The 16,185-nt window shown below is 41.4% G+C and overlaps 1 protein-coding gene across 6 annotated transcripts in view; it reads left to right on the plus strand.

The window, feature by feature from the left end:
* Positions 1-16,185, plus strand: part of SCN8A (sodium voltage-gated channel alpha subunit 8) — a 178,651-nt gene that overhangs the window by 91,503 nt on the left and 70,963 nt on the right. For all 6 annotated transcript variants that reach the window (XM_079774836.1, XM_079774837.1, XM_079774841.1 and 3 more), the window contains 5 exons: positions 8,314-8,535; positions 9,593-9,656; positions 9,969-10,110; positions 11,854-12,060; positions 12,874-13,167. In XM_079774836.1, coding sequence (XP_079630962.1) covers positions 8,314-8,535; positions 9,593-9,656; positions 9,969-10,110; positions 11,854-12,060; positions 12,874-13,167 — 929 coding nt within the window. The remainder of the gene's footprint in view (positions 1-8,313; positions 8,536-9,592; positions 9,657-9,968; positions 10,111-11,853; positions 12,061-12,873; positions 13,168-16,185) is intronic.

A 16,185-nucleotide genomic window follows, 5' to 3' on the forward strand; every position in this document is an offset into this window, starting at 1 on the left:
CAAATTTGGGCCATGAAGTGGGCCAGTAATTGAGCCCTGCTAAAAATGAATTCCTTTATTTGTAGCTATGGGAACTTACTCCTTATCAATAGCGTTTGGGTATCAGTATTTCCTTCTTGGCAAAAACAAAAACAAAAAACCCATCCCTGGCTTACCAAGGTTTAGTTTCTAGCCTTTTAAATCCATTTGACGGAAAGCCCAGCTCATCTTCCAGGCAGCCGCATTGGTAGTGGCCTGATCCATAGGCAGGCCTTGTCTTATTTTTTTTTAAAAGCATCTGGAGCACCATGTCTTTACTTCTTCTGTTTTTCCTTTGGTCTCTTCCCTCCTCTGGCCTCTTTTTAAATACGATCCCATGTTTCTGCTCACTTCCCCCAGCGTATTCCACAAGGCATCTGTCTCTTTATGTTCTTGTGATCTCAGAACTTCTCTTCCAGAATTAAATTGGAAAGCTGTGTTCTGTTCACTAACTAGGGCAGCAGATGCTATCTCTGGTCTAGCGTTTAGCTTCTGTCTCTGTGCTATATGGTTAATTTCTGACCACAGCATTACTGCAAGATAGCTTTTGACCGATGTCACATTATTCATCCTTAATACTCCAGTACTATATATATATAAATAAACACAGTTTCTGGTGCATAGCAGTGCTCCATAAATGATTGTAGTAGTAGCAGTTATTATAAAGAAGAAAGGATTTGTATCAAAATTTAGACATCGGCTTCACAGTTTGAAATAGACGTCTGAATTCTTGTTTCTAGAAGCACCCCAAATGAGCTGGCTTTGGGAGGTTAACTGGTATGGAATGTAACTTTTAAAGGATAATAAAGCCAATAAGAGTTCACTGTCAGTGAGTGATATAACTGATACTTGAATTAGAGTGTGACTTCTAATCCTAAATTCTGTTTTTCGCATTCTACATAGAGTTAGTAAGAGAAATCCAGAGTTAAGTGCTTATTTGGTGAACGATGCCTCCCTCATGAGATACTTCTACCGTCCTATGTACAATTCTGAACTTGCCTGCTCCGCTTTCTCCCACGGAGGCTGTGGTCCTCTTCCTTTCTGCCTGTTGCCCAGGTCTCCTCCCAAGGTGGGAGCACCAGTGCATGAGTCAGTAGACCTGGGCCATCTCTTGATTGGACATCTGAGTCATTTTAACTCCACTGTTGTAGAGCTGGGATATAGTTCTCTCTTAGTAAGAACCATTGTTTTTCACACCAAGTTTTGTCATGGATCACTTCAGTGGAATTATTGCTTTCTTTGCCTTGTCCTGTTCCCAGTTCGATGATAGGTTTTTGCCAAAGCTGTCACAAACAAGTGCGATCAACAGCAGAACTGGCACGGGGCCTGCAAGATCTCACAAAGCTCTCCAAGTCTCCGTTCCCTTCTTGAGAGTTTCCCCTTGCCCAGGGCACTCACCCGGCTCACCTGGGCCGACGCTGCCCTTCCTCTGAGCATCTTGGGTAGATCTTCTGAATGCGTCAGGGCTGCTGGGACTCCCAGGAGACTGGGGAGTACAGTGCATTAGTGAGCTCCAGCCTTTGGTATACGAGAAGCTTTGATTTAGAGCTGCCTTTTAGCTTAGAAAAGACCGAACCCACATCCTGACCCTTTTATATGCTAATTCGAGACCTGGATGTGTGTCATTCATGTTTCCATTTTGCTTCAGAGGACTTGACGTGGAGAACAATGCACACAAACTCTGTGCTAAAACTTACAGAAGGAGACCCTTTCTATTTTCTCTTTGGTCTGGAATTTTCCAGATTCAACTTGATATTTAAGTATCCTGTGTAGAAAGTCATATGTCTTAAAACTTAGTTTTCAGTTTATATTTATCGAGGACCTGCGTACAAAAATTCTTGGTGACTTTGTTAGAAGTTTCGTCTTCTGCACGCTTTGACTATGTGCGTAGGACTGGCAGGCCCAATGGTAGGGTGGAAATCTCAAAGCAGGCGTCTCGGTTTTTCTTAGAGAGTATCACTTAATGGTGTGAGTGAAACCAGGCAGGAGGGCCTCACGCATCACTTCCTTTTCATTTCCATCCCTTGAATGGCACCCCCAAAGCACTTCGACTTCTCTATTTGTCAGCATTGGTTTAATATTTTGTTCTCTTCAAAGTTGCGATTTCTTGATTATTTTTCTCTCGGGCTTTTTATTTTTCTGCTTTCATTTCTGTGACTTTCTCTTTTAACTGTGGGGTCAGATGAGAAGAAGCAGGGAGAATGATGGGCCTTCTTCCCACCCCAAATTTGCATTTAAGAAAGCATTTTCTTTAAATGTATACATTGTGAATATGCCAATTCCTAGTGAAGGGAGATAGAAAGTGTTTTAAGACTCTGTTTAGGCTCATTGTTTCTCTTAAAATATTCTAGTTATTAATCCAGTTGCTTTTATATTTCTCCTTTATCCACATTGCATTCTCAAAAAAGGTAACTAAAGTTTAACACAGTGGCCCCACCCGTGTGGCTCAGCGGTTGAGCATCAATCTATGAACCAGAAGATCACGGTTCGATTCCCAGTCAGGGCACATGCCCGGGTTGCAGGTTCGGTCCCCAGTGTGGGGCATGCAGGAAGCAGCCGATTAATGATTCTTTCATCATTGATGTTTCTATCTCTCCCTCTCATTCCTCTCTGAAATCAATTAAAAAAAAAAAAGTTTAACACAGTGTCCTAACTGGAAAAACTTTGAAGACACATGGGATCCCACTTGACCTACCTTTGAGAGCTAGTTTAGTTTTGTCAGACTTTGTGATTTGAATCTGGTCTCAAGTAAATAAATCTGTGGCCCCCAAACCTCTCCCAAATTACTCTTGACCTGAAGAACCTTCGAGAACTATCCTTGTGAGGATTTAATCTGCAGCAGCAAAGTTGACCTGAATGATTTACTCCTAGCACTTGTCTGGGCCAAACCAGACCTTGGGAATTGGGGAACTTTTCTTTCCCCTGGGGTGAGCAACTGCTTGTTGTTGCTATTGAGGCCTGTTCCAATGTAAATTTTGTAGGATAATTAGCGCACGTTACTTCGGACCAGTTAGATTTCTCAACCTGAGCCACAAACTAGGAAATATAAATATACTTTATTTGTCGTCTGGCATCACCATGGTGGAGGTTTTTGATCCCAATATGCATGGCTGGTTTCCCTGGACTTGTTCATTTGTTTAAGGGATTGTAGTGGCTTCACCTACTTCTCAGAATTCATTAAACGTCTGACTTCTTCTCAGGTGCTGACCTTTCTGTACATTGGGTCTAGTTGTCTTTCCTTGATCTATAATAAATGTAGATGTAGTAACTGCTCTGCTCAGACATCCCAGTGCTAGTTAATGTTAGCCTTTTCCAAGAGTTCTTGCTGTCCAATTTGCCCCCACGTGGCTTCTGTTGCACACTCTGTTGTGTAGGAGTCATTTGAAGGAGCATGCTGCTCTGTTTTGGATAATCATTTTCAGTCAGTATCTTGCTTGTTCTGGTGTGTGAGCCAATGGAAAAAGCAAGACAGCTTGTCTTCACAGACAGAACAGTGCCAGTCTCCATTCTCATACATATCAGGTGAGGGATCCAACCAGCAGCTGCTTGCCTTTATTGACCTGTGTTGGTGGTATCAGGGAGCACTTTTGCTTGGCTGCACTTACTAGTACATGGCAGCCACTGCTGTCAAGACTTGAGTTTAAGAAATGCATTGATGGCGTCATTTCCATAAATTGGCATTGATGTCTGCAAACATGGTTGTTTGCAATTATCAACCCTAATGGAAGGAAAAGGAGTCTTGGCTGAGAGCATTGTGAAATATAGTGACATTTATATTTAATATTGCTATGCAATCGAGTGCCAACCTTGACCTGCAGGCATTCAGCTACACCACCTTTCTTCTTCCTGTAGCTTCCTCTAATTTTCTCCTAGCAATCTGGGTGAGAATCTTGGATAATAAACTTTTTAGGTGGCCATAGTTAATGTTATTTAGTTAAGATTATTCTTGCTCAATTAAGATTTGTTTCTCTTAACCCCTCTGAAGTATAAATAGTTGAATACAATTTCCAATCTAAGCTTCTACTTCAAACTTCTTGCAAGCTGAAAGAACTCCCACCAAGAAGTTGATCTGTGCCTTAAATTTTCAAGTAAAACACTTGAAGAATTTTTAAAAATACATTTTTATTGATTTCAGAGAGGAAGGGAAGGGAGAGAGAGAAACAATGATGAGAGAGAATCAGCTGCCTCTTGCACACACACACACACACACACACACACACACACACCCCACTGGAGATCAAGCCCGCAACGTGGGCATGTGCCCTGACCAGGAATGGAACCGTGACCTCCTGGTTCATAGGTCAGTGGTCAATCACTGAGCAACACTGGCCGAGCTGAAGAATTTTTTAACACTTTTCTGGACTTGGGTTTACCTATTTCTTCAGCAGTGACATGTGGTTTAGGGAGAAGAGCTGTGAAACCAGCTGTTTGTGAGTGTGTGGGCCCATTCCCAGGAAAGGGATGAGTTCTGTGTATGGGTGGTGTATTAGCTGAGCATCTCTGGTTGCAGGATACAGTAGTACTTCAGGAATCTAAGGGCTGGAATGTTTTGGGCTTTTGGAAGCCAGTGAAACAGAATGTAGAGCCAGAAAGCCCCAGATACCAGAAGTACTTGGTCTTCCTTCCTCTTGCTTCTCTCCATGTTTCTATTTCCCTTTTCTGTCTCTTAGCATACTAAATGGCTTTACTTTTCAGATGTATTCTGATTTAATGACAGAATATGGCTACCACTTAGCTCCCAAGTTTATATGAAAAGACTACCGGACTCTCTCTTGTCCTGTTTCAAATTTCTGGAGGAAACAATCTGGATTTAAATCAGATGTCTAGCCCTGGCTGGTTTTGCTCAGTGGATAGAGCATTGGCCTGCGGACTGAAGGGTCCCAGGTTCGATTCCAGTCAAGGGCACATGCCCGGGTTGCGGGCTTGATCCCCAATCCCCAATATAGGGGGTGCAGGAGGCAGCTGATCAATGATTCCCTCTCATCATTGATGTTTCTCTCTTTCCCTCTCCCTTCCTCTCTGAAATCAATAAAAAGAAAATAAAATGAGTCAGATGTCTATCCTGTCACCTGTAACCTACTAACAGAAGGTCACTTCCTACCAACAAGGTTGCTAGGAGCCCGCCATTATGAAAAGGGGTGGGGGGGCGGTAGTCTGAGCTCCTGGCCAGGAATGTCCTATTACATGGGCTTGGATGGAACCAGCTGAAGAGTTCCTAGCCTAGGAAAATCAGATTAGACTCATGCTAAAATTGTATGGTTATTTTTTCAAATGTATTTATATCACAAATGCATTGGTTTGATTTTTGTATTATTATACACTTGTTACCTGTACAAATGGCAGCTTACAGCTCATTTCTCAATTTATATTTTTTAAAATATTTCTTAATTGATTTCAGAAAGAGGAAGGGAGAGGGGGAGAGAGATAGAAACATCTATGATGAGACTCATCCATCGGCTGCCTCCTGTACGCCCTCAAGCCTGCAGCTAAGGATCTAGCCTTTAATCGGGCATGTGCCCAGACCAGGGATCAAACTGGGGACCTCAACCACTGAGCAACACCAGCCAGGCTCTCAATTTATTTAAAGTAGAAATAGAAAAGGCCTTGCACAATCATCTGGTGTTCAGATAGGTGGTTGTCTGAACCATTCAGGAGAAATGGCTGTATAGATGCTCTATAAAGAAGCCCACGAAAAGAAACTCTACAAGCATTCTTCAGTGACCTGCTCAACTATACTTTTTTTAAAATCAGTCTTTGACTCTGAAAACAGAACTATATAATTTTAGGGGCCCAGAATTGAATTATTGACCCAGTATAGACCTGCCCCAATCCAGCCAAATAAAATGAAGGACTTTTCTATTCCTCAGAAACTTATGGAAATAAGTTCCATAACACTGGAACAATTTTTACTTCTTTATGGCTGCCTTCCATTTTATACCACCAATACCATCTTACTTAGCTCTGTTCTTGTGATACAATTTCCCAGGGCCTTCGGAATAGAAGATTGAAATTTCAACTACTTAATCTCAAACAAATATCTCTGACTTGTTTTAAAAGACTTTTAGAGCAGATTCCTCAGCTCCTCTTCCACTGCCCATGTATTCCTGTGTTTGTCCACATTCTGTGTATGAGGAAATGAGACTGAAAAGTGACTTAAACTTGTTCTGAAACACAGTGGGTCATAAGCAGTAGCTGAGCCAGGACCAGCATTCCTGCTTTCTGATTCCCTGTCTGCTGTTCTTTCTGCACAGCCCTGTGAAAAGGAATCAGGTTAGAAAGGCCTTGTGTCCTGGAGCCCAGGCAATTTCTTTCTGACGTTTTTGGTGGCAACAGGGAAGGCCCACTCCATAAGAAAGCACAGGGTTCTACACACTTTGCAACTCTACGGTCTAACTCTTGCCCCCTCTCCCCGCTCCATTAACTTCTCTTAGATCCCTTTCAGGATATCGGTGTGAGAAAAAAAGTTCTCATTAATTTAATCTTTCAATAAAAATATACTAAGTGCCTGTTTGTGCCAGGCCCATTACTACTGTGGGACCCAGAAAATTCCATTTGACTGAACTTTGAAAATTCTAGGTAGTTGCTTGAAAAAGAAGAGTCACGTTCATATCACCCATTAATTAGATCATCATCATATGAGGTCAGCCATACAGTGTCATTATCACAATCATATCTCTTTGAGGAGGGCAGCATATGTATAATAGTGATGGCTAACGAGTGTTAAGTGCCAGGTACTATAATTGATATTTTGCATTCATTATCTTAATTTAAACCTCACAACAACCCAATGAGGTTGGTATTATAAATGCATTTTTATAGATGAGTAAACTGAGGTTCAGACAAAAATGGTTAACATTTGAGTCATTTACTGTGCACCAGGTGGTGTGTTAAGTGTTTATATGAATCATGCTTAATCCTCACAAGAGCCCTATGATATTCAACCAGAATTATCCCCATTTTAATGATGAAAAGTATGACATCCCAAGAGGTTAGGTATTTTGCTCAGGTCATAGAAGTAAATGCTATCACTTGGTTAAAGTTAGTAATTATCTACCCAGCCTCCCACTTCAAAGCCAGGATAGGGATTTCCCTTGTGTTTCCATCCAATAGTCTTGCCTTCAGAAGTCAAACAGAGACGAGATTCCTCCTGAGGCCCATGTCAAGGCTCTGTGTCTGCCTCCTGCCCGTCTGGTGCATGGCACCCCGGAGTGCCAGTGCTTTGTTGGCCGGGTCCTATGGATCGTCAGATGTCTGGCCATGCCCAGGAGAGCAATGCAGACCCAGTTTTGACCCAAACCTCATGAACACACAACATTATTTTTCTGTCTCCCATCACTGATCTCTTCCTGTGCAGTTAAGAAATCTGCCTGCAGGTTCAAATTTAAACCAGTAGCTTGCGTTTAAACCTCAGATTCAAGTAGATTACATATTTTTTATTTGGTTTTAAATGTAGGACAGTAAAAGGTCAGTTGTAGAAAACAGGGCATATATGTGATATAGAAAAGGTGTGTTTTTAAATGGAAAGACAAACCATAAATACTCAATTGATAATAATTAACCCTTTCAACACATTAGCATTTCCAGAGCTCTTGGGAAAATACTATTGCACCTTCTCACTTACTGGCTTTCAAGCTTCCAGTAGTTCTCTTCCCAACCTGCTAGCCTCCTCAGTTCCGGGTTTTTCCATTTGTTTATTCAGCTAATATTTACCGAGTACCTGCTGTGTTCTAGAAAGTATAGATACAGCTGTGAAAAAAACTGATGTACTTAGTTATAACCACGATAAAAGCTACAGAGGAGAGTATGAGGTGCTATTAAAATACTAATAAAAATGGGGGAGGGAGAAGAGTTGTGAAGTCAGGGAAGGTTTTCTGGGGGAACTGATATTTAAGTTGAGACCAGAGGGATGAACAGGTGTTAGGCAGGTCGGACAGGGGAACGGACGGAAGCATTCCAGGCAAAGGGACAAGCAGATATGAAGGCCCCGACGCGCTGAAAGCTTGACTCATTTAGTTGCTGAGAAGCAAAGACAGGAAAGTGCAGAAAAGAGCCACATGTTGGAGAAGGAACTTTTTTTCTTCTCCTTTTTAAAAGTGAGTGGCTTAAAAATTGATACCTCTGGAGAAAGTGGTGATATTGCTGACCCATTGTTATTCTCATGATATAAAAGATGAAGTAGCCATGTTTCAAGGGTAGTGCTGTGGGGATGAGTGGGCACCAGTAGCTCAGAAGGGGGCTGGGGGAGGTGGGGAGGGCTGTGGGGTGACTCTGATTCCGGGGGTTCTGTCTCCTCAGGCCTGAAGACCATTGTGGGTGCCCTAATTCAGTCCGTGAAGAAGCTGTCCGATGTGATGATCCTGACAGTGTTCTGCCTGAGTGTTTTTGCCTTGATCGGACTGCAGCTGTTCATGGGGAACCTGCGGAACAAGTGTGTCGTGTGGCCCATAAACTTCAACGAGAGCTATCTTGAAAATGGCACCAAAGGCTTCGATTGGGACGAGTATATCAACAACATAAGTAGGTGGCCCCTCTCTGCAAGAGGAGAAAGGAAAGTGTATCCCTAGTTTACACAGCCGGAAGCCACCCCTGGGCGTTAAGACAGGTAGCTGGGCCGGAAAGGAACGCCAGTGCTGCTGGAGGTAGCTTTGTGAAGCATGCCCCCTCCTGGAGGTGGGATGGTGTTCCGAAGCTCTCCCACCCACTTCTCTCCCTTTAAAACCAAACATGAAACTTGGTAGCTTTGTCACATGCACTCCTAAACTGGTGTTTTGAAAATCAGGCTCAGTAGCTTGATAGAAATTCTTTTTCCCCCTAATTGGGTTGCCTGAGATATTTAAACATTTGGTCTAGAATATACCTCTTAAGCATTCTTAATCCTGCAAGACCTCAGTAGTTGATCTGGTCTAAGGAGTCAGGTCATTTCTAAGACATCATTTGATCCTATTACAGTTAAGGAATTTTAATAATTTCATTTCAGGAATCAAAGCACTTTAAGGAACATTTGGTGTAGTAATACTTCTATGAAACGATGGGGGAAAGTTAACAATATCACTATTAGTCACTCTTGAGGAAATAAAGGCAATTACGTAGCCAAAAGAAAATGTTGCAAAGGGGATTTTAGGGACACATAAAATTAAAGGAAACATGCCTTCCATTTAACATAGGGCATGGTAACTAGTGGTCAGTGAGGATTTCTAGTTTACCTGTGGTAAAGAGAAGCTATAAGGATAGATGATAAAGTTATATAAACATATTCCAGCTTAGAAAACCCTCTTAAACCCCTTTGAGTTGAGTACTGGAACCTGACATATAGATTTGAAGTAGGAGTGAAAGTCAGATGTCTGGGAAAAGAACATTGCATTAAGGGCTTTATGGTAGCACTTTTAATTTTTAAATACAAATAGGAAAATTATGGGAAAGAATTCTTATCAGGTTTCATGGCTGTAAGAAAATATTTATATGAGCTAAAAATCAATAACTCTTTCTGCTGGGACTAATTAGGGACAGTGTAACCTTATTCTCTCATTCACTTTAATCTGCCTTATTCATTTCCTGCCTCTTCAAACTCTTCTAGCAAATTTTTACACAGTTCCTGGAATGCTAGAACCTCTACTCTGTGGGAACAGTTCTGATGCTGGGTAAGTAGCTCACCTAATTTTACTCTCCTCCCTTAAAATAATGTTTCAGATAAAACAGGCAATATTTTCACTTTTCTTTGTGCTCATGTAGTAGGCCTTAATTGGATCTAACATTTTGGGGCTAACATATTTTCTTTAAAAATTGACCTGGCTACTTTGTTTCTTTCCTCTTTTTCTTTTCTTCTTCTTTCTTCTTTTTTTAAATTTCCATTTGTTGGCCTGGCTCTATAGATGGTTATTTATTATCTCCAAGGTCATAGAGATGACTTGCAGGACTGTTGAAAAGCCCTGAACTTCCCTTTCTTTCCTCAGGCAATGCCCAGAGGGATACCAGTGTATGAAAGCAGGAAGGAATCCCAACTATGGTTACACAAGCTTTGACACTTTCAGCTGGGCCTTCTTGGCATTATTTCGCCTTATGACCCAGGACTATTGGGAAAACTTATATCAATTGGTAAGTAATACCTCTTTTTCAAGTGCTACCTCTGTTTGTTTGTTTGGCATTTTTTGTGGGGTTTTTTTGGTGATAATGTTTGCATGAGGCTATGTGGGGTTGGGCACATTCTATGTAAGAGACCTTTAGTGAAGACATTATATAATCACCTTAGGATGTTATTTCTCAGTTCTATAAAATTAAGTGAATTCTTTCAGCTCCTGTCCTGTTTCTTTAATGCTGTCATGTATAGCTGTAGAGGCTCACAGCCTCTTGCCTGGCCTGAGAATCTGCTGTCTCTTCCTACTTCGTATTGTTTCACCAAACCATCTGCAGTATTGCTGCTTCTGGATTTTCCGGTTTATGGCATCTTTTTAAGAAATATTAATTAAACGTATTGTGCAAGGCACTGTGCTAGACATAATAAAGATGAGATTTCTATCCACAAGGACGTTGGAGTCTAAATATATCAATGTTTTGGGGATTTGTAACATATTTGGACTTGTTTAAGCAGGTTGTGACAGTTTAAAAAAAAAAAAAAGGTCAGTACCATTCTATTGTGCTGCGTTGGTGACTGGCAAGTCATTTAACTTTGCTGGTTCTGATGGAGAAGTTAGTCTAGGTCAGTGGTCGGCAAACTCATTAGTCAACAGAGCCAAATATCAACAGTACAACGATTGACATTTCTTTTGAGAACCAAATTTTTTAAACTTAAACTTCTTCTAACGCCACTTCTTCAAAATAGACTTGCCCAGGCCGTGGTATTTTGTGGAAGAGCCACACTCAAGGGGCCAAAGAGCCGCATGTGGCTCGCGAGCCGCAGTTTGCGGCTGGGTAATTGCACAGGGTCTTCCAGCTTAGAAATTCTGTGCTAATCCATTGTTATCTATTTGACTTTGGTATTTGATGGCACCATTTAGTTTGAGAATGAGAACTATGTCCCCTCAGGCATGAAGGAACTTCTTTAAGGGGAACTTCTAATTGAGATCGCCTAAGGAATTCGTACTTTCTGTTGGACAACCTAAAGTTCCCTCAGTTCGCATCTTTCTTATGTAGTATTTATGATTGATGCTAAATTTCATTTAAATATTTGTATTGAAAAGAAGAAAGATGAAAACTAAGTAATAATGGGTCACACATACGTAACATAAAACCCAGTCATTCTTTGATGTCTAATTGCTCACTGCTAGTGAAAGGAATAGTCCTAGGATCCTTCTGCCTTTTTCTTTTCCCCCATTATCCTTTATGTCTTATCCTCTTTTAAAAACCCATCCTATTACAAAAGGAGAAGGAAGAATGTCACTCAAGATGGGAACTTCCTGTGACTTGGACCTGATCCCAGAGATGGGATTGGTCTGTTAATACTCTTCGAGGGCCAGTAGGTAAATGAGCTAAAGTCTTGTATTCTTTTCTTATGTTTGTTTTAGAGCCAACTGACAAAGTCAAATACAATTCTTAGCCCAGAGCAATTTTTTTTCTATTAGAAAAAATGCTATGAAAGGAATATATTAGGAGTTTGGGAAAATGGAAGAGGGCTTTTTTGGCCACAGTGAATGGGAGGTACTACTGACATTTGCTGTGAGTTGAGGATACGGAGACCCTCAGCCCTTGGGCATGCTTTGCAATATGAGGGAGTGCCACTCAATGAAGAACGGTCCCACTCAAAACGCAGGAGTGCCCCTCAGAGGAACCTCAGCCCACGGGTCGCTTTCAGCCTGGTTCAGTTCATGCAAGTGACTCTGGAAATGGTCTGTATCTTTGCAGACTTTACGAGCAGCTGGGAAAACGTACATGATCTTCTTCGTCTTGGTCATCTTTGTGGGTTCTTTCTATTTGGTGAACTTGATCTTGGCTGTGGTCGCCATGGCTTATGAAGAGCAGAATCAGGCAACACTGGAGGAGGCAGAGCAGAAAGAGGCTGAATTCAAAGCAATGTTGGAGCAACTGAAGAAGCAACAGGAAGAGGCACAGGTTAGTGATTAATTCTTAGATCACCAGGACTGAGGCCCCCTCTGATTGCCACTCTGATGGATCTCTTCTAGGCACACTGTCAAATAGGAGTTATTGATCTGATTAAAATAAAGTTAACAACTGCACATGGTTGTTGCAATTATTCCATTTGTCTTAATGGCCAAATTATTTGTTAATATGATCTTTTGTGGAATTTCTCAACTGTTCAGTGTTCAGCTGCCATGAGGCTGTGGAGGAAAAAATAAGTGGCCAGAGAAGTTTATATAGTGCTTCATGTAAACATGGTCTTTTTGTTGAGGAGAACATTAGGATCTCCTTCAGAGATTTTCTGTAGTCTTAAAAAAGTATTGATTGTAATTAAAAATAAGATATAGATAAAATTCTAAAGTAAAATTTGAAAAATTTATAATGCCACCACCTTAACACTTTATTTCTAATCCTTATCCAAATATACATGTATTTTTATATTGTCGGGCCCATATGTATAATGTAGTTTCTTAGCATTCATTTTCAGAGTTGCCCAGAAAAGATTGTTTGGCGCCAAGAAGGCAGCCAAATTCTTATATGAGATACTCAAGAGAATAAATCCCTAGTTCTCACCACTGGGTTCTGCTCTGATTACTTAGTGCTGTGTGCCGCAGCACAGATTCAACTGGGAAATGGACAGAGCCAGGCCCTGGCCACAGTCTCCTAACTGGCTGGTTCTCCTTCCTCCTTTTCTCACTCTTTCCCCTGAAGGAATTCGTACTTTCCCTGAAGGGGGCTCCAGGTAAGTGCTTCTGATCTGATCTGTTGCTATGGCTCCGTTCCTAGGCTGCTGCGATGGCCACTTCAGCAGGAACTGTCTCAGAAGATGCCATCGAGGAAGAAGGGGAAGAAGGGGAAGGCTCACCGAGGAGCTCATCTGAAATCTCGAAGCTCAGTTCCAAGAGTGCTAAGGAAAGACGGAACAGGAGAAAGAAGAGGAAGCAAAAGGAACTCTCTGAAGGAGAGGAGAAAGGGGATCCTGAGAAGGTGTTTAAGTCTGAGTCAGAAGATGGTATGAGGAGGAAGGGCTTTCGGCTGCCAGACAACAGGATCGGGAGGAAGTTTTCCATCATGAACCAGGTAAACTCTGCGCTGGGTCAAACAGCCTAAGAAATTCTGGTTTTCCTAATCTCACTCTATTCTCTTATTCCTCTTCGGCTTTACATTTTGCAGACCCCTCCCTGCATCCTAGGGCCTGCCTTTCCATGCTCCAGGTTGTTCTCTTCTAGGAGGAAGTGTTACTGGCATATTAGGACCATCGCTGCTCTGAAGCAGCCTAGGACAACGTGATGGCCTTTGGCAGGCATACTGCGGCATCAAGTCTGTGTCTCATCAGCAAGCCCACGTGCTAAAACATCAGGAAGAACTGTTCCCCTCTTAGCATCTGAACATCAGAATTTAGCACAAACACCTCTGTTAAAGAATTGCATATAACTGTAGATTTTAAAAAACTGAAGAAACTCTTTAGATCACCTTATTTGAATGTGGCAAGTTCTAGTAATTATTCTAGATATATAGTGTCAAGCTGATAAATTAGCCCATGGTAGATTAAGAGCCTCCATTTTACCCAACTTTGGAAAATGGGGAAACTAAGAGAAAGAGAGGGGGGAGCACTTATGGATAATTATTGAGCATTCTATTACTGTAAATATCATATAACATATATTTTTATTTCAAAGAACACCAGCCACTAAAATCCAATTTTTAGGCCATTTACTTCCCCATTTTAAAAAAATGCTGGAAAGTCTGTAAAGTATAGAATAAATTACAGTTATTGGTTATGGCATTGTATCCAGTGTCTTCCTGTTTCCCAGGGATGATTCTTTGCTTTTTTTGTTTATCAGTCCTCACCTGAGGATATTTTTCCATTGATTTTTAGAGAGAATCGAAGGGAGGAGGAGAGAGAGAGTGAGAGAGAGAAACATCGATGTGAGAGAGACACATCGATTGGTTGCCTCCCAAACGTGCCCTGACCAGGCAGGGATCGAACCTGTAACTGAGATACGTGCCCTTGACCAGAATAGAATCCAGGACCCTTCAGTCCATGGGCCAACACTCTATCCACTGAGCCAAACCAGCTAGGGCAAGGATATGCTTATTGATCATGGAGAGAGAAGAAGGGAAGAGGGGGACAGAGACAGAGACAGAGACATAGATTGGTTGACTCCCATAGGCACCCTGACTAGGTATTGAACCCAAAACCCAGATATGTGCCCTGACTGGGAATCGAACCCACAATCTTTTTGGTGTACAGGACGACGCTCCAACTAACTGAGCCACCCAGCTGGGGCCACTGTGTGTCTTTTTTTTGCATCCCTCTCTTCCCAGTTCAGCCTTTGGCTAGTCCTATTCATTTTATCAGAACAGACTCTCACATGTCCATTCCCTTCATTATATTCTTATTAATCTGATCTTAGTTCAGACTTGTATAATTTTGTTCTTCTACAGGTATCCACTGCAGTTTCATTCCCTCTGGTCCTCCCTCTCCTTTGTGTTTTATATACTGTCAGCAGATGGCTTCCTAAAACATAGCTCTCATTATTAATGGAGTGCCTGCCATGTATAGTCAAGGATTATGCTAGGTCCTAGAGACTAAAAGATGATTCAAATACATCCCTGTCCTAGAAGCTTACAGAGTAGTGGAGCAGCCAGACACATTAAAAAATTACTTACATAATAGCATTGATGGCAATATTTCATAATTGAGATATGCTGGGTTATTTTGGAGGACACAGATCTCTCCCAACCCAGAGGTTCAGCAAAGATTTTCTGGGGAAGGTAAATAAAGGATAAAGAGCAATTTACCAGGTAATGTATGTGTTGGTGAGGGAGCAGTTAGAGGAAAGGGCATTTGAAGAAAAGTATGTTCCAGTTTGGATATACCAGGTGCAATTATTTGTTGGATAACCAAATAGAGTGGTCTTTTAGGCACACATATAGTCAAATGATAGCTCACAGGAAGAGGTCCTAAGCTGAGGAGTGGTGATTGAAATAATGCAATTTGATGAAATTACTCAAAAATATTGTGTCGAGCGACAGAACAGTGGGCCAGAGACACAACCACTGGTGTCCATGGGCAGCAGAGATGAAGCTCATGAAGGAAAATAAATGAGCAGCCATTAGCGATGCTAAGAGAACCAAGAGTTCGGTGAAGCCAAGAGAACTCAAGGGTTAGAGAAGGTAGGGAAGTGATCAATGGATTGACATTTAACAGAGATGCTTTGTGAGATCAAAAGTGAAAGTGTTTGTTGAATTTGGCAATCTAAAGCACTGAGAACTTTAAAGACGTTTCAGTACAGGGTAAGGATGGATGTTATATTGAGTGGGAAGTGGAGACAATGAGCATAGACTTCTCACTCGAGTTTATTTAAAGAATATGGGTGAAAATAAGCATTTTTATAATATGGGAGGAGGGAAGCCCAGAAGAAGGGGAGATGGAGGTAGAAAATGAGGTAGAATAGAAAAGAAAATAGAACACAGTCTTGGAAGATGTAGTCTCTAATAGGAAACGGGCTCCTTGTCCCCCCAAACATGGGGAAAATAGGGAAGGTTGGGCATGGATGAGTTTATAGGTTAGGGAGTGGGAAGCTGAGGAAGATAATACCTGACATCTCTAGTTCTCAATAATGTAGAAAATTTAAAATCTTATTGAAGGGAATGAGAGGTTGAGTAGGGGTTTAAAGAAAATATTGACAGTTTAAAATAGTTAATAAGAATGGGAGAGAGAATTCCTGTAATCAGATTTACTCTACTTACTAATGAAGTCCCAACCCTTTAGCATGGAATGTATAGCTCTTCCCCTTCTCCTGGACACAGTCTGCCTTTTCAGTCTCTAGTCACTAAGCATCCTGTTCTTCAACCGAGTGAACTACTAGGTGCTTCTCACTTTTGTTTGTTTTCTACCCTCTGTTTTGCTCTAAATACACCCTAAGAGGCCCCGTTTTTCCATCTCTGAATGTCTGCATCATACTTACTCTTCACATTCTTCTCTCAAGAAACATTTCCTGACCTCCCCCATTCCACACCCAACTGGAAATTATTTCATCTTTTCATTATTTTTTATACAAACCTCTTTATTCTCTGATATTATGTTTTCTT

The sequence above is a fragment of the Cnephaeus nilssonii genome (assembly GCF_951640355.1).
Source record: "Cnephaeus nilssonii genome assembly, chromosome: 6".
In the NCBI taxonomy this organism is placed as follows: Eukaryota; Metazoa; Chordata; class Mammalia; order Chiroptera; family Vespertilionidae; genus Cnephaeus; species Cnephaeus nilssonii.